Genomic DNA, 22,303 nt, shown 5'->3' on the forward strand with positions numbered 1-22,303 from the left:
TTACTGAATAGAGAAATGGTGACGAGGTGTTGATGTAAAATTTCCTCTTTGGGGGGTTCTTCCTGAAAAGGATAAGGAAGCAGTGTATATTTGTAAGCATATTCAGTATATTTTTAAATATATTCAATATATTTTTAAAGGCGGAACTTGATAGATTCGCAGTAAGCAAGGGATGAAAGTTAATTAGGTAGGATGGAATGTGGATTTGAAGTTACAATCAGATGTACCATGATGTATTTAAATTGCAGAGCAAGCTTAAGGGGCTGAATTGTGTGATCATATCATATGACCAGCTCCCCCACACCCACCAACCCCATCCTGCCGCTGCTGCCAAACATCCTGCAACGTTATGGATGTTCTCCTATTGCTCATAATATGGAGACCTTGTTTTTGAATATTGCGGTGAAAAAGCAGCTTCCAGTTTAATTAGATTCCAAGCATTTCATCTCATTTTGGTTTTAGTTTATCTTATTGAATTCAGTAATAGGGAGAGAATAATACCTTTCCTAAGAGGGAATTATAAATACTGTAAATCTTAAACTATGATTTTGTGAATGTGCTGTTACTTTGACAGATACTTGGGAAAAATGAGATAAATGACTTTGTGCCTCCACTAACTTTAAGTGCACATCCCACAAACCCCAATGTTCTTAGCATGATGAAAATAATTTACTGATTTTTTTTTTTTCCCTGCTGCCTCACAGTGCCAGGGTCCCAGGTTCGATTTCAGCCTCGAACCATTGTGTGGAGTTTGCACATTCTCCCAGTGTCTGCGTGGGTTTCCTCCCACAGTCCAAAGATGTGCAGGTTAGGTGAATTAGCCAGGCTAAATTGTCCATAGTGTTAGGGATGTGTAGGCTAGGTGGATTAGTCAGGGCAAGTGTAGAGTAAGAGGGTGGGGAAGTGGGTTTGAAAAGGAGGGTCGGTGTGACCTTGTTGGGCCAAATGGCCTGTTTCCACACTATAGGGATTCTATGACTCTTTAGCACCATTAAATTGACAGAGGATAAGATGGAACCCTAAGCAATAAAAGGTCAGGTGAATTAGCCATGCTAATAGTGTTAGGTGCATTAGTCAGAGGGAAAGGCGTCTGGGTAGGTTACTCTTCAGAGGGTCAGTGTGGACTTGTTGGGCCGAAGGGCCTGTTTCCACACTGTAGGGAATCTAATCTAATCTGGGTGTTTCTTGGAACATTGAGATAATTCTCTGTGATGTGAGGCTGACATATTGATTTGCTCAGCTTGAGTCAATCTTGCAAACCATCTCCAGCCTGTAACAGAACGGAGCAGTATTGAAAGGGAGCAGAAATTTGAGGCAATGCAGTGTAATCAGTGCAACAATTTTTTTACCTCTGTATTGTGGTCTGTCACATCTTGATGTTGCGATATTCCATTAGTTTTATGGGTCAATAACAAGGGAGTATTTATTTAAGATAAGGGGGTATAAAGCTAATAGAGTGGAAGAGAAATCTTTTCACTCGGTGGTGGGAGTTTGGAACTCACTGTCTGGAAGGATGGTTGAATCAGAAACTGTTGTAAGATTTAAGCAGAATTTTGATATTCTGGTGTTGGTACAACCTCCAGTGGCTGTGAATCAAAATCTGGAAAATGTGATTCGTAATCAGATCTTTAACTGGCACAGAAATGATATGGTGATCAGAGCATATGGTGTCTGTGGCGTCAGTAACTCTCCTCTACTTCACACCAGGATCAATCTTCAGGCACTTTATAGGTACGAATGACATTGAGTATTTGTTTTTGTGTAGTTTATTGGTCTGATTGCACAATCTCTCACAACATTGAATTGTGTAAACATTTGATGAGTTGTTCAGTCTCAGTAAAGACCTTTTTTCTTTTTTAACTGTTTAAAGATGCAATTCTTTCATGAAATGAATGTAGGTTTGCTCGGTGAGCTGGAAGGTTCGTTTTCAGATGTTTTGTCAACATACTAGGTAGCATCATCAGTGAGCCTCTGGATGTAAGTGGGTGGTAAGGCCCACTTTCTCTTTGTTTAGGTTTCCTTGGGTTGATGTCATTTCCTAATCTTTTTCTCAGGGGGTGGTAAATGGGATTCAAGTTGCTGTGTTTGTTGATAGAGTTCCAGTTGGAATGCCATGCTTCTTGGAATTCTCATTCGTATCGTTAGAACAGGGAATGATGTCACCACAGAGAATGACATCACCAACCCAAAGAAACCTAAAGACAGAAATAGAAATTGAGCTACGCTACGAGTGCTTCATCCAGACGCTCACTGATGATGTTACCTGGTATGGTGACGAAACATCTGAAAATGAACCTTCAGCTCAGCGAGCAAGCCTACATCCAGAACCTCAACCTGAGCTACAAAACTTGCTTTCATTAAATCTAAACAGAAGATGCCAAAAGTCAGAAACAACTGTAGAACATGAGCTTGTATCGAACAATCCATACAACGGTATCACAGAATTGTTATGGGCTGAAAGACCTCCTGTGCCATCATGTCTTTGACTCTTCAAATGAGCATCATTACATCGTACCACTTTCTTGCTTTCTTCCCGTACCCTCCACACTATTTCTATCTAAACAATCATCCAATTACCTCTTGAATCTTGTCACTTTCCAGTATGCTACTTTCACATGTTGAATTCACTTTGACAAAGATCCCAATGGTGATGGTGAGCAAGGAACAATCAGATTGTCATAGAAACCCAAATAACTTGTGAATGTCTTTCAGAGAAATGTGGAAACCTGCTGTCTGTACCCATATGTATCTGTATATGTCTGATCCATGATCAGTCCAGTGTCATATCAACAATCTAGAGTCTGAAGTTGCCTAACAAACCATTCAGCTGTACACAGCAATTGGCAGTAGACAATGAATGCCAGCAACAGTCACCTGAGCAAGAATCAGCTTTTAACAGCCATGTGAAGTCAGTATATGCACTCCATTCCTGATGAAGGGCTTATGCCTGAAACGTTGACTCTCCTGCTCCTTGAATGCTTCCTGACTTGCTGTGCTTTTCCAAAACCACGCTTTTTGACTCTGATCTCCAGCATCTGCAATCCTCACCTTTTTTTTGATATGTACTTGACAGTCACATAGTCCTGTAACAAATTGTCTAGGTTCACTGATGGACACCCAGGAGAAAGCCTTTGGGATCAAGATTCAGCATCTTCAGAGAGAGCAAACAGAAGTGAGAAGGCAAATGGTAGATAAACAAAAGCCATATATCTGTGTATTTCACAGTTAGTCAGACAATTTTTTGATCCTTGTGTTGGAAAGACACGTTATTTCCATACAATTTCCATATTTCACACTGACATTATTTTATTTGTATATAAGAAGCAAGAGGGCAACTAGGGAAAGGGTTGGCCCATTAAATGATAAAGGAGGAAAGTTATGCATGGAGTCAGAGAAAATGGATGAGATTCTTAGAGTACTTTGCATCGCTATTCACTGAGGAGAGGGATATGGTGGATGTTGAGGTTAGGGATGAATGTTTGATTACTCAGGTCAAGTCTGTATAAGGAAGGAGGAAATGTTGGGTATTCTAAAAGGCACTGAGGTGGACAAGTCCCCAGGTCCGGATGGGATCTATCCCAGGTAACTGAAGGAAGCAAATTTTTGAGACCTTAACAGATATCTTTGCAGCATCCTTGAACACGGGTGATGTCCCAGAGGACTGGGGAATTGCTAACGTTGTCCCCTTGTTTAAGAAGGGTTACAGGATTAATCCAGGTAATTATAGACCAGTGAGCCTGATGTCAGTGATAGGGAAGCTGCTTAAGGAGTTACTGAGGGGTGGGAACTATTTACATTTAGAAGAAAATGGGCTTATCAGGGTTAGGCAATATGGTTTTCTGCAGGGGAGGTCATACCTTATCAAAGTAATAGAATTCTTTGAGGATATGATAAAGTTGATTGAGGGAGGGCTGCAGTTGTCAGTGGACTTCAGTAAGGCATTTGATAAGGTTCCCCATGGTTGGCAGATGGAGAAAGTGAAGTCGCATGGGGTCCAGGGTGTACTAGCTAGATGAATAAAGAACTTACTGGGCAGAGTAATAGTAGTGGAAGTGAATTTCTCAAAATGGAGAACTGTGACCAGTGGTGTTCTACAGGGATCTGTGCTGGCTCTGCTGCTGTTTGTGATGTACATAAATGATCTGGAGGAAGGTATAGGTGGTTTGATTAGCAAGTTTGCAAATGACACTAATATTGGTGGAGTAGCAGGTAGTGAAGGGGGCTTTCAGACAATACAGCAGAATATAGATAGATTGGAGAGTTGGGTGGCGAAATGGCAGATGAAGTTCTATCTGGGGAAAATTTGAGGTGATTTTTGGAAGATCCAATTCAAGAGCGAACTATACAGTAAATGGAAAAGCCCTGGGGAAAATTGATGTACAGAGAGATCTGGGTGTTCAGGTCCATTGTACTCTGAAGGTGGCAACGCAGGTCAATAGTGGTCAAAAAAACATAGGACATAGACAATACAGCACAGAACAGGCCCTTTGGCCCACGATGTTGTGCCGAGGATTAATCCTAATGTAAAATAAAGTAACTTAACCTATGCACCCCTCAACTCACTGCTATCCATGTGCATGTCCAGCAGTCGCTTAAATGTCCCCAATGACTCTGTTTCCACCACCACTGCTGGCAATGCATTCCATGCATTCACAACTCTCTGCGTAAAGAACCTACCTCTGACGTCCCCTCTATACCTTTCTCCTAATATCTTAGAACTATGACCACTTGTGCCAGTCAATCCTGCCCTGGGGAAAAGTCTCTGGCTATTGACTCTATCCATTCCTCTCATTATCTTGTATACCTTGAGCAGGTCACCTCTCTTCCTCCTCCTCTCCAGAGAGAAAAGTCCACACCTAGTCAACCTCTCTTCATAAGGCAATCCCTCCGGTCCAGGCAGCATCCTAGTAAGCCTTCTTTGCACCCTCTCCAAAGTCTCTATCTTTCCTATAGTAGGGCGACCAGAACTGGACACAATATTCCAAATGTGGTCTCATCAGAGACTTGTAGAACTGCAGCAAAACCTTGTGGCTCTTAGACTCGATTTCCGCTCCCCCCCCCCTGTTAGTGAAAGCTAAAATACCATATGCTTTCTTAACAAACCTATCCACTTTGGTGGCAACTTTGAGGGATCTATGTACTTGAACACCAAGATCACTCTGTTCCTCAATACTGCCAAGAATCCTGTCTTTAATCATATATTCAGCATTTAAGTTCGACCTTCCAAAATGCATCACTTTGCATTTATCCAGGTTGAACTCCATCTGCCAATTCTCAGCCCAGCTCTGCATCCTGTCTATGTCGCGCTGCAGCCTGCAATAGCTATCAATGATTCCTCCAACTTTTGTGTCATCTGCAAATTTACTAACCCACCCCTCGACCTCCTCATCCAAGTCATTTATGAAAACTACAAAGAGCAGAGGCCCAAGAACAGAGCCCTGCGGGACCCCACTCAATACTGATCTCCAGGCAGAACCATCTACCACCACTCTCTGCCTTCTGTCAGCCAACCAATTCTGAATCCAGACAGCCAGATCTCCCAGTATCCCAAACTTCCTGCCTTTATAAATGAGCCTACCATGGGGAACCTTATCAAATGCCTTGCTGAAGTCCATATACACCACATCCACTGCTTGACCTTGGTTGACCTGTCTTGTCACTTCCTCAAAGAACTCAGTAAGATTTGTGAGGCATTACCTGCCCCTCACAAAGCCATGCTGACTGCCTTTAATCACGCTATGCTTTTCTGAATAGTCATAAATCCTATCCCTCAGAATTCTTTCCAAAACCTTGACCACAGATGTCAGATTGACTGGTCTGTAATTGCCAGGGACTTCCCTATTACCCCTCTTGAAAAGAGGAACAACATATGGCATGCTTTCCTTCATCAGACAGGGTATTGAGTACAAGAGTTGGCAGTTCATTATACAGTTGTATCAGACTTTGGTTCAGCTACACTTGGAATATTGTGTACGGTTGTGGTCGCCACATTACCAAAACGATGTGGATGCTTTGGAGAGGCTGCAGAGGAGGTTCACCAGGATGTTGCCTAGTATGGATAGCTATGTAATTTTCTTTTTGTTCTCATTAAAATTTTGTATCCAGTGCACCAATTATAACATTATTGTAGCTTCCACTTGCCAGTCGATCTAGTCCATGAATTGTCCTCCAAAAAGTCCCCTGTTTAAGTGTGAAACTTTGAGGCTGGCTTGAATTCCCATCCCTAATTACTCTAGAGAAGGGTAATGATCAGCTGGCTTCTGGAACCACTGCAGCCCCGGGGTGTGCATGCACATTAACATTGTAATAATGCCCCCTGTTCACCTGTACTGGCTCACCCACTACTCAAACCTTTAACTATCACCTCCAGTCTGTACTATTCCAACCCACTCCCAGTCTGCTCTTCCATGTTCCAATTTAAGCTGATGCAAATCTCTGCTGCCTAGGTCTCAAGTTGCACCAAATCCCATTTTTCTCTCACCCCAGTGCTCATTGACATTGATTCTCAGTCAATCAATTGTCTTGATTTTAAAAATTCTGTTCCTTGTTTTCAAATTTTACCATGGCCTCATCCCTCCCTGTAATCTCCTCCAGAAGTTTTTGTTAACCATTTGACTCTGCAAACAATGGTAAGAAGTTTTTGTTGTGAGGGATGTTGTTGATTCGGAAAATGTTGACTTTATTGATTCTGTAAATCATCTTGAAATGCAGGTTTCAACATGTATAATGTCAAGTTTACTGATTAGCTGATGAAGCTGAGTAAATAACAGATTGGAAGAAGGTTTTTCCTCCTTCCTGAAGCTGCTAATTCTTGCTAGGAATCCAGGTCAACAGGCACTCAGCCCTGTGTTAGCTCTCTTAGATGTAAGCAAAGATATTGAAAGCAACGTCTCAGCAATATTCAACCTTCAAAGATATAAAAGAAAGTTGCATTTGCAGGGTTTGTTCTCGAGCAAAGCTGACAGGTTAAAGAAAAACCGAAAGAACTGTGGATGCCGTAAATCAGAAACAAAAACAGAAGTTGCTGGAAAAGCTGAGCAAGTCTGGCAGCATCTATGAAGAGAAGTCAGAATAAACGTTTTGGCTCCGGCAGTCTGAGGAAGGATCACTTAGTTCTTAAAGGTTAACTCTGATTTCTCTTCACAGATGTTGCCAGACATGCTGAGCTTTTCCAGCAACCTCTGACAATTTTAAGCATGTAGAACATTAGGTAAATACAGATAATTCCAGACACACCAGTTGTTGGATTTGGGTATACCAACAACTCAAGGTAGTGGTTATCTCTGAAAGAGGAAGAAGACCATAAAATCCTATATAGACTGATTTGACACATACTGACACTTGCCCTGAGAGTGACCTGACATCTATTGGTTTATATTGACTTAAAGTTAATGGTGCCTTTTATTAGTGACTGACAAATTTGCTTTCCTGGTTATGCATTCACTGATCTGATAATTTTCTGCTAAGAAAGATGCAGAGTGGTGTTGGAGACATGTTCTTCTATATTTTTGTGAGGTTTCAGTTTGTTGGGTTATGTCCTACAACTGGTATGCCTCAGGCGACTGACTGTGTGTGGAGTTTGCACGTTCTCCCCGTGTCTGCGTGGGTTTCCTCCGGGTGCTCTGGTTTCCTCCCACAGTCCAAAGATGTGCAGGTCAGGTGAATTGGCCATACTAAATTGCCCATAGTGTTAGGTAAGGGGTAAATGTAGGGGTATGGGTGGGTTGCGCTTCGGCGGGTCGGTGTGGACTTGTTGGGCCGAAGGGCCTGTTTCCACACTAAGTAATCTAAATCTAAATATGTCCTTATATATGCTCAAGATGTTATTATCGCATCATGCCATGTGTCCTGATGGTATAAAGGTCTCCGATTCAATCTTACTGGGGATACTTGCAACATGACACACTGAGAAAGCAGGCAACAGTTTGTTAACCAAATTATTCAGTACAAGCCCAGACAGGGCAGTGCCTTTAATTGTAATTTGTCGACTCCAGTAGCTGTCGCAAACATCTATTGAATCCAACTATTGAATCTTACCCAAGTATCACCACATCAGGTACAAATTTCTTGCTGAAGGTGAAAAGCCCATAACCCCTCTGTGATAAATCATGAGGGTAGAACTGTGGTAGGTATCCATGTATAAAGAAACAACTCCCAAATCTCAGATATTGCAACATTGGCGAGGAGCCTTTACTATCTTGCAGCACCAGTGATATTGTAATGTTACTGGACTACTCATCCCTTGGTCTAGGCTAATGGTCAACAACACGATCAGATCCCACCGCGACAACTAAGGAATTTAAACTTTAAGTTCAGGTCATTCCCGTTTAAAGCATATTTTAAATCGTGTTTTCACATTAGGGACATTCCCAGAATGGCCACACTTCTGATTTCATTTCAACACAGTGAGCATTCTCAGGCTTGATTTAACAATAAATTTTGCCACTTCAGTCTCCTTCGCCCTTCCCCTACCTCATGTCCTCTCCCTCTTTCACCTCCTCTTCTCTCTCTCCCTCTCTCCATCTCTCATTCTTTCTTCCCCATTGACACTCTCCTATTTGTTACTTCTCCTGTCCCACTCCCTCCCTCCCACTCTCTATCTAGTCACCTCATCCTTCTTTGCTCCAATGAGAAAAACCCTGGCTCCTTCATCCTTTCTTCATAAGACCTGCCCTCCAGTCCAGTCAGCGTCCTGGTAAATCTCCTCTGCACCTGCTCTAAAGCTTCCACATCTTTCCTATAATGCAACTAGAACTGAACACAATATTCCAAATGTGGTCTAACCAGGGCTTTATAGAGCTGTAGCATAACCTTGCGGCTCTTAAACTCAATCCCCCTGCTTATGAAAACCAACATACCATATGCCGCCTTAACACCCTATGAACTTTGGTGGCAACTTTGAGGGATCTATGGACATGGACCCCACAATCCCTCTGTTCCTTGATACTGCCAACAATTCTGTCTTTAACCTTGTATTCTGCATTCAAATTTGACCTACCAAAATGAATCATTTCACCTTTTTTCAGGTTGAACTCTACCTGCCACTTCTCAGCCCAATTCTGCATCCTGTTGCAACCTACAACAGCCCTCAATATTATCCACAACACCACCAACCTTTGTGACATTGGCAAACTTACTAACCCACGCTTGCACTTCCTCATCCAAATCATTCACAAGAATCACAAAGAGCAGAGATCCCAGAACAGATCCTGCAGAACACCACAGGTCACCAAGTTCCAGGCTAAATACTTTCCATCTACCACCACCCTCTGTCTTATATGGGGTAGCTAATTCTGTATCCCGTGCTGCCTTAAGAACAAAACAATTTATTTGCGAAAGGCAGGCCACAGGTTTTTATTGTAACCTCTCTTTTATTACATTTCTTATAAGAAAGTAAATTGGGTGTTGAAATGTTAAGAGCGTGAAAACAAATGCTAGGTGCAAATAAATCTGGAATAAGAAGCTAGTCTCTAATGGTGACTGTGAAATCACGGGAATGTTATAATATCCCATCTAGTTCATGAATGTCCTTCAGGGAAGGGAATCTGCTGTCCTCACCTAATCTGGCCTACATGATCATAGCAATGTGATTGTCTCTCAATTGTCCTTTGAAATGGCACAGCATGACTGCACTCAGTGGTATCAAGCTGCTACAAAAGTCTATAATCCACACAGACTGCAGCAGTTCAAGAAAGGCAGCTCACCTTGTCTGGATGAGCGATAAATAAGCGATGGTCTAGCCAGCAACACCCACATCCTGTCAACAGAGCTGAGACTGATAATTGTGCATGGACCATGAACACAGTGCAGTCTCAGTGTCCTACTCAATGGGAGGACGGAATCATATCTAGTACTGTGTCTGTTTCAAACATTGTTATTATCAAGGTTATAGTAGATCAAATAAGACAGATGGGGAATGGTTTCAAAATCTGTGCCTCTTTTCAGCTTTTGTTTGTACCTCTTGGCTTTTGGCCAAGGTCGATAATAACCTTACATCAGTCTTATTCAGCATATTCTTGTTTTTTTTTGTTCTTCCTTTATGCCCTGTTCCCTGCCTCCTACAGCTTGCAAGAAAATATAACCTGGTCATTGTGTCACCAATCTTAGAGCGAGATGAGTTTCATGGGGACACGCTGTGGAACACTGCGGTAGTGATTTCTAACTCTGGCAAAGTCCTTGGCAAGACCAGGAAGAATCACATTCCCAGGGTTGGCGATTTTAATGAGGTGAGAAGATGGTGACTATTTCAATGTGTACTATGCATGAAAATTGTAGCAACAGAATATTCTGTCTTGTCAGTTTCCAGATTCTGCCTTTCTATATGCTCCAAATAGAAATGTTCTGACAATCCTAAGAAAATTGTTCTGGGGAAGGGTCACTCGACCCGAAATGCTAACTCTGATTTCTCTCCACAGATGCTGCCAGGACTGCTGAGCCTTTCCAGCAATTTCTGTTTTTGTTTCTGATTTCCACCATCCCCAGTTCTTTGTTTTTATCTAAGAAATTTGAGTTTCCTGTGTAGCCCAAGTGAGGTAAAATGGATCACACAGACATAACATGTCAATAGCATGCTCCAGCTACAATCTCAGCTCAGTATGAATTTGATTTAGTGTAGGTTTAACTCTGTCACCTTGAGTGAGGGGCAAGTCCCTACTCCCTTGGCCTGAAAGGCTTAACTCCAAGGCTCTGGAGTAGCTCTGCATACTAAATTATGAATGAATGGGATAATCTAGTTAGTTCTGAGTAGTTCTAATTTGCTGTCCGTTAAAGTCAGTTCAATGGACTATAATCGTAGCATAGAATCTCTTAGGAGGTAACTGTCTGTTACCTCGTTAGTATAGTTAATCAGTTTTCAGCTAATATAACCTGTTAGCTCTTTACTATCTAGTTATCTTATTGTTACTGAGAATGACCTCTTTTGTCAACGTCTCGTTCATGGGTGAATCCTTCAGCATTGAATGAGACTAATATTACAAGAGGTTAGATGGCAGCAAATGCTCCCGGTGGCACGTCTCTCAACATTTATCCGTTGTTTTGAATTGAATTGAATTTATTGTCACATATACCGAGGCAAGCTTTGTCTTGCACGCAGTACAGGCCGATCAGAGTTAAGTAGCATAGGTAAGTAAATAATAGGTAAACAGTGGCAAAAACAAAAACACAGGTAAAGGCGAATGTCAAGAGTTTGAGTCCATTCAGTATTCTAACAACAGTAGGGTAGAAACTGTTACAAAATCGGCCGGTGTGTGTGTTCAGGCTTCTGTACTTTCTCCCTGATGGTAGAGGTTGTAGAAAAGCATTGCCAGGATGGGATGGGTCTTTGAGAATGCTGGCGGCCTTTCCTTGACAGCGGGCCCGGTAGATGGATTCTGTAGATGTGAGGTTGGCCTTTGTGATTGTCCAGGCCGAGTTCACCACTCTGTGTAACCGTCTCCGACCTTGAATGGTACAGTTGCCATACCAGGTGGTGATACATCCAGACAAGAATGCTCTCGATAGCACACCTATAAAAGTTGGCAAGGGTATTCGCAGTCATGCAAAATTTCCTCAGCTGCCTGAGGGAGAAGAGACATTGTTGGGTCTTTGTAACCAGTGCGTCCACATGAAGAGTTGATGACCACGCCCAGGAGCTTGACACACTCCACTCGTTCTGCCTCTGTACTGTTAATGTGTTGGAAAGCATGAGTAACATCCTGCCGAAAGTCAATAAGTTCCTTGGTTTTGCCGGCATTGAGCGCTAGGTTGTTCTCAGTGCACCATTTTTCCAGGTCTTCCACCTCCTGTCTGTAGTCTGTTTCATCACTATCTGAGATTTGACCAACTATGGTGGTGTCATCAGCGAACTTGTAAATGGCAACGTTATTTGTTGTTTGGCGACATGTCATGGGTATATAGTACAGTAGGGGGCTGAGTACGCACCCCTGGGGGCTCCAGTGTTGAGTATTAGTGAGGATGAAATATTGTCCCCAATCTTCACTGATTGTGGCCTGTGGGTCAGGAAATTGAGGATCCAGTTGCAGAGAGTGGGGCTTAGTCCAAGATCACTAGGTTTAGTAATCGGTCTCGAGGGGATAATAGTGTTGAAGGCTGAACTGTAGTCAATGAGTAGGATTCTTGCGTAGCTGTTCTTGATGTCAAGATGTTCTAGGGAGGAGTGAAGAGCAAGTGATATGGCATCCGACATGGATCTGTTGGTCTTTTAGGCAAATTGGAGTAGATCAAGAGTAGTGGGGAGGCTGGAATTGATTAATGTCATAACCAGCCTTTCAAAGCACTTCATGACCATTGACCATCCTTATGTTTGAGTGGGTGTCCTGCTCTGAAGGCCGCGTAGTCTCAGTCTTACTAGCAGGCCGGCACTCTTGCCTCATTCCTGAAGAAGGGCTTATGCCCGAAACGTCGATTCTCTTTCTCCTTGGATGCTGCCTGACCTGCTGTGCTTTTCCAGCAACACATTTTTAAGCTCTTACCCCACTTCCTCACACAGGTTTCTTACATTTGAATGGTCCGGTGGTCTGTTGAAGTGGATTGTGACTGCTTCCAGTTAAGTGATCCTTCCTAGGACCCAGTGGAGCAGGTAGATTGCGGTTTAGTGTATTTTTGCAGAGGGTCTGCTTAGAACCCAGTGTACCAGATAATTTACTGTTTGGTCTTTTATGGAAGGAGTTTGCTTAGGACCCAGTGGAGAAGTTCCTGGTTACAGCTGCTGCTGATTTGCTGCTCCAGGCCCAGCCACGATTTTTTGCAGAAGTGTTTGGGTTGCTCTTCAGTTACGTGCTAGTAGACTTTGTATCGGGCAGGTGTCTTATGGAGCCGGGAGCATTTTGTCAGACTGTTTTCTATTGTAGTTTAGGAATTACAGATTAGGGATGGTTGATACTGATCGCTGCTCTTGTCTTGTTGCCATTCTGACTGTCCTCCTGATAATTTAAGGGTGGTGCAGTGTTTAACAATGATGTTTCACAGTGCCAGGGACCCGGGTTTGATTCCACCCTCTGGTAACTGTGGAGTTTCTCACTGTGTCTGTGTGGATTTCCTCTCTCAGTCCAAAGATGTGCCGGTTTGGTAGGTTGGCCATGCTAAATCTGACCATAAGGCTTAAGAGCAGAAATTAGGTCATTTGGTCCATCAGGTCTGCTCCACCATTTAATCGTGGCTGATAAGTTTTTCAACCCCATTTGCCTGCTTTTTCCCAGTAACCTCTGAACCCCATGGCAATCAAGAACTTCTATCTCTGTTTTAAATATACTCAATGACCTGACCTCCACAGCCTTCTGTGGCAATAAATTCCACAGATTGGCCACACTCTGGCTAAAGAAGTTTCTCCTTATCTTGTACTAAAAGTATTCCCTTGACTCTCAGGCTGGGCCCCTTGGGTCCTCATCTCTCCTGCCAATGGAAAACCTTCCCAATGTCCACTCTGTCCAGGCTGTTCAGTATTCTGTAAGCTTCAATCAGATCTCCCCGTATCCTTCTAAACTCCATCGAGTATAGTCCCAGAGCCCTCAAGTGTTCCTCATATGTTAGTCTTTCATTCCTGAGATCATTCTCATGAACCTCCCCTCTGGACCTGCTCCACAGCCAGTACATCTTTCCTGAGGTATGAGGTTCAAAATTGCTTTCCGTACTCTAAATGTGGTCTGACCAAAGCCTTATAAAGCCTCAGAAGTGCTTCCCTGCTTTTATATTCTAGTCCTCTTGAGATGAATGACAGCATTGTATTTGCCTTCCTCACCGCTGACTAAACCTGCACGTTTACCTGATGAGAAACCTGGACTAGAACTCCCAAGTCTTCCTATTTCTGAATTGTCTCCTCATCTAGAAAAGAGTCCATGCCCCTCTTTTTCCTACCAAAATGCATGACCTCACACTTTCCCACATTGTATTCCATCTGCCACTTTTATGCCCACTCTCCCTACCTGTCTAAATCATTCTGCAGCCTCCCTGCCGCCTCAATACTACCTGTCCCTCCACCTATCTTTGCATCATCTGCAAACTTAGCCAGAATGCCCTCCAGGTCATTAATGTAAAAAGTGAAAAGTTGTGGTCCTACCACCGAACCTTGTGGAACACCACTAGTTATTGGCTTCCATCCTGAGAAGACCCCTTTTATTCTCACTGTGTGTTTTGCCAGACAGCCAATTTTCTATCCATGCTAGTACATAGCCTCTAATACCATGGGCCCTTAATCTTATTCAGCAGCCTCCTGTGTGGCACCTTATCAAAGGCATCTGTAATCTGTAATCAGGGTTACAGGGATTAGTTTGGGCGAATGCTAATCGAAGGGGCTGTTTATTCGATGGGCTTGAATGGCTTGCTTCCACACTGTAGGGTTTCTATGATTCTAATTAATTGTACTTTTTTTTTGTAGAATTAATGTGCAGCTACTCGATCCATAGTTACCTGTGCCATTTAGCTCCCATTTTGAATTTCCACCAGATTCATCTGTCTCTAATCTGCTGCTACATCCCATATTCAAGAAATGCTCCCTACAATTGCCACTGCCCTGCTTTATCTCTGCATTATATAATATGTGGCATCATTTCCTGCTGATTAATGCCCTTAAAATATCAAAAGAATGAAAAGAAATCAATCATTTAATATCAGTCATTGATTCACCTGGATGAGGATGCACATGCTGCTTATTCATTCACAGGAGATGGGAGTTGCTGGCTAGCCTAGCATTCATTTCCCATCCCCAGTTGCCCTTTCCAGGATTTAGAACTAGGAACAGTGATATAGTTCCCACTGAAGATGTTATGGTGTGGTGGTGTGATTGTTGAAGGGGTCTTGGCAAGTTGCTGCAGTGCATCCTGTAGAGGATATGCACCGCTACACCATTGTCAGTGATCAAGTGACTGAATGTTGCAGGTGACGGATGTGGTGCCAGTCATATGGGACGTTTTATCATGGATGGGATCAAACTTCCTGAGTGTGGTTGAAACTGCACTCATCTAAGAAAATGGGAAGTATCCCATCAAGACTTGTGCCTTGTAGAAAGTGGAGAGACTTTGGGAACACAGGTGGTGAACAACTCACTGCAAGATTCCTAGCCTGTGACCTGTTCATATAGCTGCAGTTATGATATTGCTGGTTCAGATCAGTTATGGTCAATGGTGACTCTGATGCCATCCCTTGTGATACTGGGAGATTTGTTCTGTTTCAAGCCTGTTCTCATTGTCTTGCTTGCCTTACAGGTAAAGTGTTAGGAAAACGTTATATGATTGTTTAATCCCAGAACCTGGGACCAAGCTGTTGAAGGCACAGCCACCATAGGGTGAACGCAAGAGTCAAGAGGTTAGTTAGAGGAATGCCAGGTTCAAGGCTGTGGAGCACAAGACACTTGAGATAGGGGAGAATGAAGCAAGAGAAAATTTAAATAAGATGAGAACTTTAAACTGGTCGTACAAGGGAGTCAGAACTAATGTAGGTGAACATAACTTGATGTGAGATAATTCAGGGGCAACTGTGGCCTCTAAGATACTTTTCACAAAGCAGTCATTAGACCAGGGACCATTCTTGATCAATGAATGAGCTCACATTGTAAGGACATTTATGACTTTGCATTTTCAACAGATAAATTATGGTAAATGTCATCCATGAAATATCTGGACTGTGATGAGACTCAGCCCAGAGGCAAAAACAATTATCACACAGACACTTCCAATGAACGTTTGTCTACTATAAATGCAGTGGGTCTCTAAATATAGGATAACAAATAGCTGGGAGCAAAGCAGCAGCCTGTCATCTAAAGTGCGTCATGAATGCGCTTTATTAACATTGGTGAATATACTGAATTGAATTCCTGTCTGATCTGTTTATTTTGTATATGATGTAGTGTCATTTGTATAAATAACCAGGCAGCAGTCAGAATGTGTAGTAGAATTTAAGTGAGGTAGAAAGGGAGAATATAAAGATAACTGCAAAGCAATGTAGAGTATACATTAGCATATCACCAAGAAAGTCTCTGAACAAAAAAAGTCAACTATAAAATGGAGATATTTCTCATGCCTTTTTCAAATAATTTCAAACACTGAATTCAGTTTTAGGTTTTCTGTAGCTGCTATCCTCATTACTGTGTAAAACAATGGGCTAGATTTAGTGCCCTCTGCACTAAATGTGGAGTGTGGGTGTCTCCAGGGCGCAGCTAGCTTACTCATCCCTCTGGTCCCCCAGCAAGAACCCCACTGGATCAAAGTTCAATTAGCAACTTGAGTGCTATCCATGAGTTTCTTGGCCAATAGGGAAATTTGACACTGAAATTCAATCCTGCGTGAAGGTACTGGCTAGTCAGAAGCCAGCAACCATTGGGAACCGGAGAGTGGTGTTGGGGATTGTGCAGCCATGAGGAACTGTGCTGGCGACAAGCTAACTTTTTTTGGGGGATATCATGGTGATAAGGAGGGGTGTCGGGGGTATTGCTGCAAAGGGTTTGCTTTCAACAGCCAGACTCCTGCCCCCAGACTGTGGTAAATGAAGTAACTCCATTGGCCCCTGCTTCGTGCAGGCAGGCTGGCCTAGATTTCCTCTGGGGAAGTAGACATTTTCCTCGCCTTTTGGAACAGTAGGGAATTAGGCTGCAGGAATGTTGAGGCCATCAAGTTGCTGTTAATCACTTAAGGGCCCTAATTGGGGGCAGGTTGCTCATTGCAGTTCAAGTCCTAATTGGACTTGAACTGCAATGAGCAACAGCCTTGGTGAGAGGCAGCAAGACAGGGGAGGTGAATGAGGGAGCAAGAGATATTTTGAGTGGGGCAGGAAGGAGTGAAGGGAAGAGTTGGTGAACAGGAGAAGCAACAAATGGGAGGGGGTAATTGGAGGAGGGAGAATGAGCGATGGAGAGTGAGAGAGGAGGTGGTGAAAGAGGGAGAGGAAGTGAGTTAGGGAATGGTTTATTATTTCGCTAATACCAACCTGCCCAAATATTTGCCCTTCCCATATCTGCCCTGTGACCTCCAGGGGGGAGAAGGTCCTCCATTACTGGTGAAATCCTGGCACTGGCACTGAGAATGAGGCATAGGAAGGAAGGAATACAAGTAGCAACATAAAGCATACAAGACTACAAGCCTAATGCTGGGAAATGAGATTAGAATGGATGGATGATTAATGACCAATGTGGACACGATGAGCCAAAGGGCCTCTTTCTGTGATGTAAAAACTCTGACTTTGAGAGAAGAGACGGAGAGTGGGTTAGCAGGTGACAAAGAGTAAGAGGTGGAGACCGAAAGGGGAACCGAAGAGGTCGAACAGTGAGAAGAGGATACAGCAAAAGAAACATGGACAGGAACTAGATAGAGAGAGATATATCTAGATATTTTTCAGTCTCTGACTTGGGGCAGTCAGGCTATTGTTTCCTCTATTAACCAGTGTGCTGGTTTTCTGGTTTGTTATTGCATAGGCCATTTGCAAAGAGACTGATGTGTCTGGGGGTTTAGGGGTGGTGATGGCCAGATCAGTGCAAATAATAGGTAGCCATTAATACCTCTTGAAGAACTTACTGAGGCCACCATGCAGGTGGTGACTGGAATTTTTCACTCTGGCTATTCATTGAGGCTGCACGACAGCCATTGAAGCCTCTTGGGATTTCCCCCTCAAAGGTAGCCTGATGGCTACAGACACATTGTGTTTAGCTTTTCAAAGCCTTCGGATTACAACTCCGTCTTAAGGTACACCATCTTCCTTTTTACCTACACCTTTGATCACAGCACTTCCAGAGGTGGATGGCCTTCTATTGGTGCCCATCTCTAACTCATCACTCCGACCCATCATCCTTGTCCTCACTGACCCATCGCCCTGACCCTGACTGGTACTGTGTCTAAGCAATGAGACTGTAGAGTGTAGAGCATTGGCTGATTTGTATGGGTGATGAAATGCAACTGAAAGATTTACAGTGTCAGTGAGTACATCACCAGTACTCACTACCAGCTATATAAATCTACTCAGATTTTGGAAAGAAATGATTCTTAAAAGAAATATTGCTGGAGGTTTATGCTGGGTAAAGCAGTGCCTAGCAGCAATCCTGTTTTCTGACTCTTCTGTCAGTTGCAGTCCAACAGTAAAACAATTGGATAGAAGTGAGGGGGAGTTATTGGAGTGTGTCTGCTTTTTCCAAGGAGGCAGTTGCTTGCTTTCTAATCCACTGCGACATTCAGTGAGGCTGGGGAGAGATTAGTAGGTGCTCCTCTGGTACAGTTGATTTTGTAACTTTTTCATACAGACCAGAATTTGTAGGTCTAATGTGATTTAAGCTCAGTGCTGAGGGGAGGGTTGGGGGATTGCTGTCTAGTCACCCCATAATGGGCAAAGGCAGATACTAAGTGAGGACTGGTTCAGTTACAGCTGCCATGTCATGCACAGTCAGACTGACTTCTATGTAACAGATGGATAAAGTAGCAGAAGACGCCAATGTGAGTTGGACCAAATCTCAGCACCTTTGGAAATAGAGGGATTTCAGAACCTCAAACTATTGGCCTTTGACAATGTTGTTGATGATAGACCTTTTAAGAATGAATCAGGACATGTTCCAGAAATAATGGGGGATAGCTAATATGCATTGAAACATATTGGAGCTGATTTTGAGGGCTTTTGTGGTGCAGTGATTGTCTCCTGGTAGAGTCCTACCTGCTCCAGAGGTGTGTAAAACTTGTGCTCCATAAATGGGCAACTAACAATGTAATGTACTTAGCAGATTTCATCGTGTTGCAGCTGCATGAGGGGCAAGACCTTTTCAACAGGATTGTAAATTCATAACTTCAAACAGTAGAAAGGAGGATTGGTGCAGCGAACTCCTTGAACCTCAGTCCGTTAGTGAGTATTTGTTCAGAGTCCATTGTGACAGCTGGGAGTGTCCCGAGTGTCGACAGAACACCGGAGAGGCTGGATCAGCCGCTATCTCTGTATGAGCTGACCAAGGCCCTGGAGTCCTTTGAAGAGAATAAAACTCCCGGAAGTGATGGCTTACCGGTCAAGCTCTATTCTGCTCAGTGGGACTTGATTGGCCAGGACCTGCTGGAGTTGTATGTCAGTATGCTTCGGGCAGGTACCATGAGTGAATCCATGAGGAAAGGCATCATCACCCTCCTCTCCAAGCAGAAGGGGGAGAGGGAGGAAATCAGAAATTGGAGACCAATCTTTCTATTAAATGCAGATTACAAAATCTTGGCAAAGGTCATCGCCAACTGGGTCAGGTCTGCTCTGGGATCGGTGATCCAGCCTGACTAAACCTGTGCTGTACCGGGCAGGAAGATCGCTGAGAGTTTTGCACTCCTTAGGGATACGATCGTCGACGTGCAGGACAGGGGGGTGGACACCTACCTCATCAGCCTGGACCAGGAGAAAGCCTTTGACAGGATATCACACATGTATATGAGGGATGTTCTCTCCAAAATAGGCTTTGGGGAGGGAATCTGTAATTGGATCAGGCTGCTCTACACCAACATTCAGTGCAGTCTCAATCAATGGGTGGGAATCAGCTTCCCAGTCAGATCTGGAGTCAGGCAGGGCTGCCCCCTCTCTCCTGCCTTGTTTGCCATATGTAACCAGTTCGAACGGGCCTCGGGGGCCAAGGTCAACCGAGGCAAGACCGAGGCCATGCTCTTCGGGAACTGGGCTGACCAATCCTCCTTCCCCTTCACTGTCAGGACTGACCACCTGAAGGTGCTGAATGTTTGGTTCGGAGGGGTTGGGGCATGTGCCAAGTCTTGGGGGGAGCGTATCAAGGAAGTGAGGCAGAAACTGGGCAGATGGAAGCTACGGTCACTTTCCATCGTGGGTAAAAACCTGGTCATCAGGTGTGAGGCATTCAGTGTTGTTATATGTAGCACAGGTCTGGCCTATTCCCAGAATCTGTGCCATTGCAGTCACCTGGGCCATCTTCCATTTTATATGGGGATCAAAGATGGCCAGTGTCCAAAGGGACTCTATGTACAAAGCTCTGGGCAACGGGGGAAGAAACACACCAAATGCCGCCCTCACTCTGGCCACCTTTGTGTGTGGCTGCATCAAGCTGTGCGTGGATACCCGGTACGCAAACACCAAGTGTCACTACGTACTGAGGTTCTACCTGTCCCCGGTGTTGCCAGGATGGGCATGTCCTCGCTGCCGTGGAACGCTCCAAGTAGTTGGACCGTTCCATATCACCTGTCCTTCGTGGAGAAATTTATGAAGAAAAACCTTTTGACCACAAGCCTATCAGAGTGGTCAGCATGTAGTGTCCTTGAGACCCTTCGGGAAAAGGAGAGGGTGGATCATGTCGAGTGGTTCCCTGGGCAGACTGTCTGTCATTTGACAGAATGCCTCATCGCCAGAACTTTCCAACAAGCACCAAGACATGGCTTGGCTGGTGGTGAGAAGGGTAGAGAGAGGCAGAGAGCTTCTTCAAGGAAGGCATCCTTGTAAGAGGATTCGCAGTAGGTTGAAATCTTCGAGGAGAAAGTGAGGCCCTTCCTGAAGAAGGGCCTGTGCCCGAAACGTCGAATCTCCTGTTCCCTGGATGCTGCCTGACCTGCTGTGCTGTTCCAGCAATAAAGTTTCAACTTTGATCTCCAGCATCTGCAGACCTCACTTTCTCCCCGTTCCATATCACCTGTCCTTCGTGGAGAACTTTATGAAGAAAAACACCTTTTGACCACAAGCCTATCAGAGTGGTCAGCATGTAGTGTCCTTGAGACCCTTCGGGAAAAGGAGAGGGTGGATCATGTCGAGTGGTTCCCTGGGCAGACTGTCAGTCATTTGACAGAATGCCTCATCGCCAGAACTTTCCAACAAGCACCAAGACATGGCTTGGCTGGTGGTGAGAAGGGCTCTGCCTGTGAGATCCTTTATGCACGCCCGGACGCTCTGCCGCACCGCACGCTGCCCTCGAAGCCTATGCAAAGGAAGTCTGGAGACGAATGCAGTGATGCTTGTCGAGGTTCGTCCCGAGCAGCTCCATGACGCGGGACTCTGTGCTGTACGGTCTGCTCCCTGGGGCGCACACCGAGACGAACATCAACTGTGCCTGGAGGATCATCAACTCCGTCAAAGGCGCTCTTTGGTCTGTCCGAAACCTGTTGATCATCCAGCTGAAGGAGTTGACCCCGACTGAGTGTTGCGGACTGGCACGTTCCAAGGTCCAGGACTAGGTGTTGAGGGACGCGCTGAAGCTTGGGGCAGCTGCCGCCAAGGTGCGATGGGGAAAGACCACAGTGTAACATCTGCCTGCCAAAGAATAGGGGGCCCATGCAGTAAGTGGGGCCCCGCTGATGCCTCAGCTAAATATATGGATAGTAAACGTACAGACCTGTATATGTGAATGCAAAGAAATGGAAGGTTTACATATGTATGGCATGACCAATTGTACAGATCATCAAAATAATTTTATGAATAAAGTATATTTTTGAAATAAAAGAAAGTGACTGATTCAATTCACAGTACTACTCTGCTTACTGGGTATTCTTGTGGTGCAGTGATAGTGTCCCTCCCTACCTGTGGCAAGAGATTGTGGGTTCAAGTCCCACCTCCCCCAGAGTTGTGATGTAACATATCCAAACAGGTTGATTTTTAAATTTCTTTTAACAATTTTTACACTAATTGCTGCTGACTGTTCAGTGGAAAAACAGAGTCTGTGATCTATAATTCCTTTGTGCAGAGGGCTCTCTGGGATAGACAGATCTTTAAGTAAGGTAATTGGGGAAAAGACAGGAAAGTGGAGTTGAGGATTATCAAATTAGCCATGATTTCGTTGAACCTGCTCCCATTCAATGGGCTGAGTCCTACTTCTGTTCCTGTGTTTTATGGTTTTATTGAGGTATGAGGTGCCTCTATTTAAATAATCATTTAATTTGTTATTTGATTTTATTTAAAAGAATAGAAAGGAGGGTTGGTGACGGCACTCCACCTCCAACAAAAGCTACCAGTGGTTACCATATTGTACAACAAGGTGAAGTGAAGCCTGTTTCTCCCAGGAAACTAAAATACATCTTGCCCACACTAATGGAAGAGATTTGTTTCATTTTCAAAAGCACTCTCCTGCGTTCTGTGAGGAATCAGATCACTAAATAAATACATCGTTGATCTTAGTTTGCACCTAGATTTTATTTTCTGATTCCAATTTCTCTCCAAAGCCAATAATTTCACCTAATAGACTGAAAACCTATCAAGAGCTGCAAGCTGGAACTCTGCGATTGGTTACTGATCGGCGTAATCACTGTTGTGTCACGTATAATGACCCCTATTTTGGAAACTCAAAAGCCATTAAAGTAGTTAATTGTATTTTGTAGCTTGTCCTTTTAACAATGAAAAACTGATCAATGTACCTTGATTT

At 43.9% G+C, this 22,303-nt stretch overlaps 1 protein-coding gene across 2 annotated transcripts in view; it reads left to right on the plus strand.

Moving 5' to 3' along the window:
* upb1 (ureidopropionase, beta) overlaps positions 1-22,303 on the plus strand; it is a 171,779-nt gene that overhangs the window by 104,255 nt on the left and 45,221 nt on the right. For both annotated transcript variants that reach the window (XM_043716200.1, XM_043716199.1), the window contains exon 5: positions 10,065-10,226. In XM_043716200.1, coding sequence (XP_043572135.1) covers positions 10,065-10,226 — 162 coding nt within the window. The remainder of the gene's footprint in view (positions 1-10,064; positions 10,227-22,303) is intronic.

Source organism: Chiloscyllium plagiosum, chromosome 25, assembly GCF_004010195.1.
Source record: "Chiloscyllium plagiosum isolate BGI_BamShark_2017 chromosome 25, ASM401019v2, whole genome shotgun sequence".
NCBI lineage: Eukaryota > Metazoa > Chordata > Chondrichthyes > Orectolobiformes > Hemiscylliidae > Chiloscyllium > Chiloscyllium plagiosum.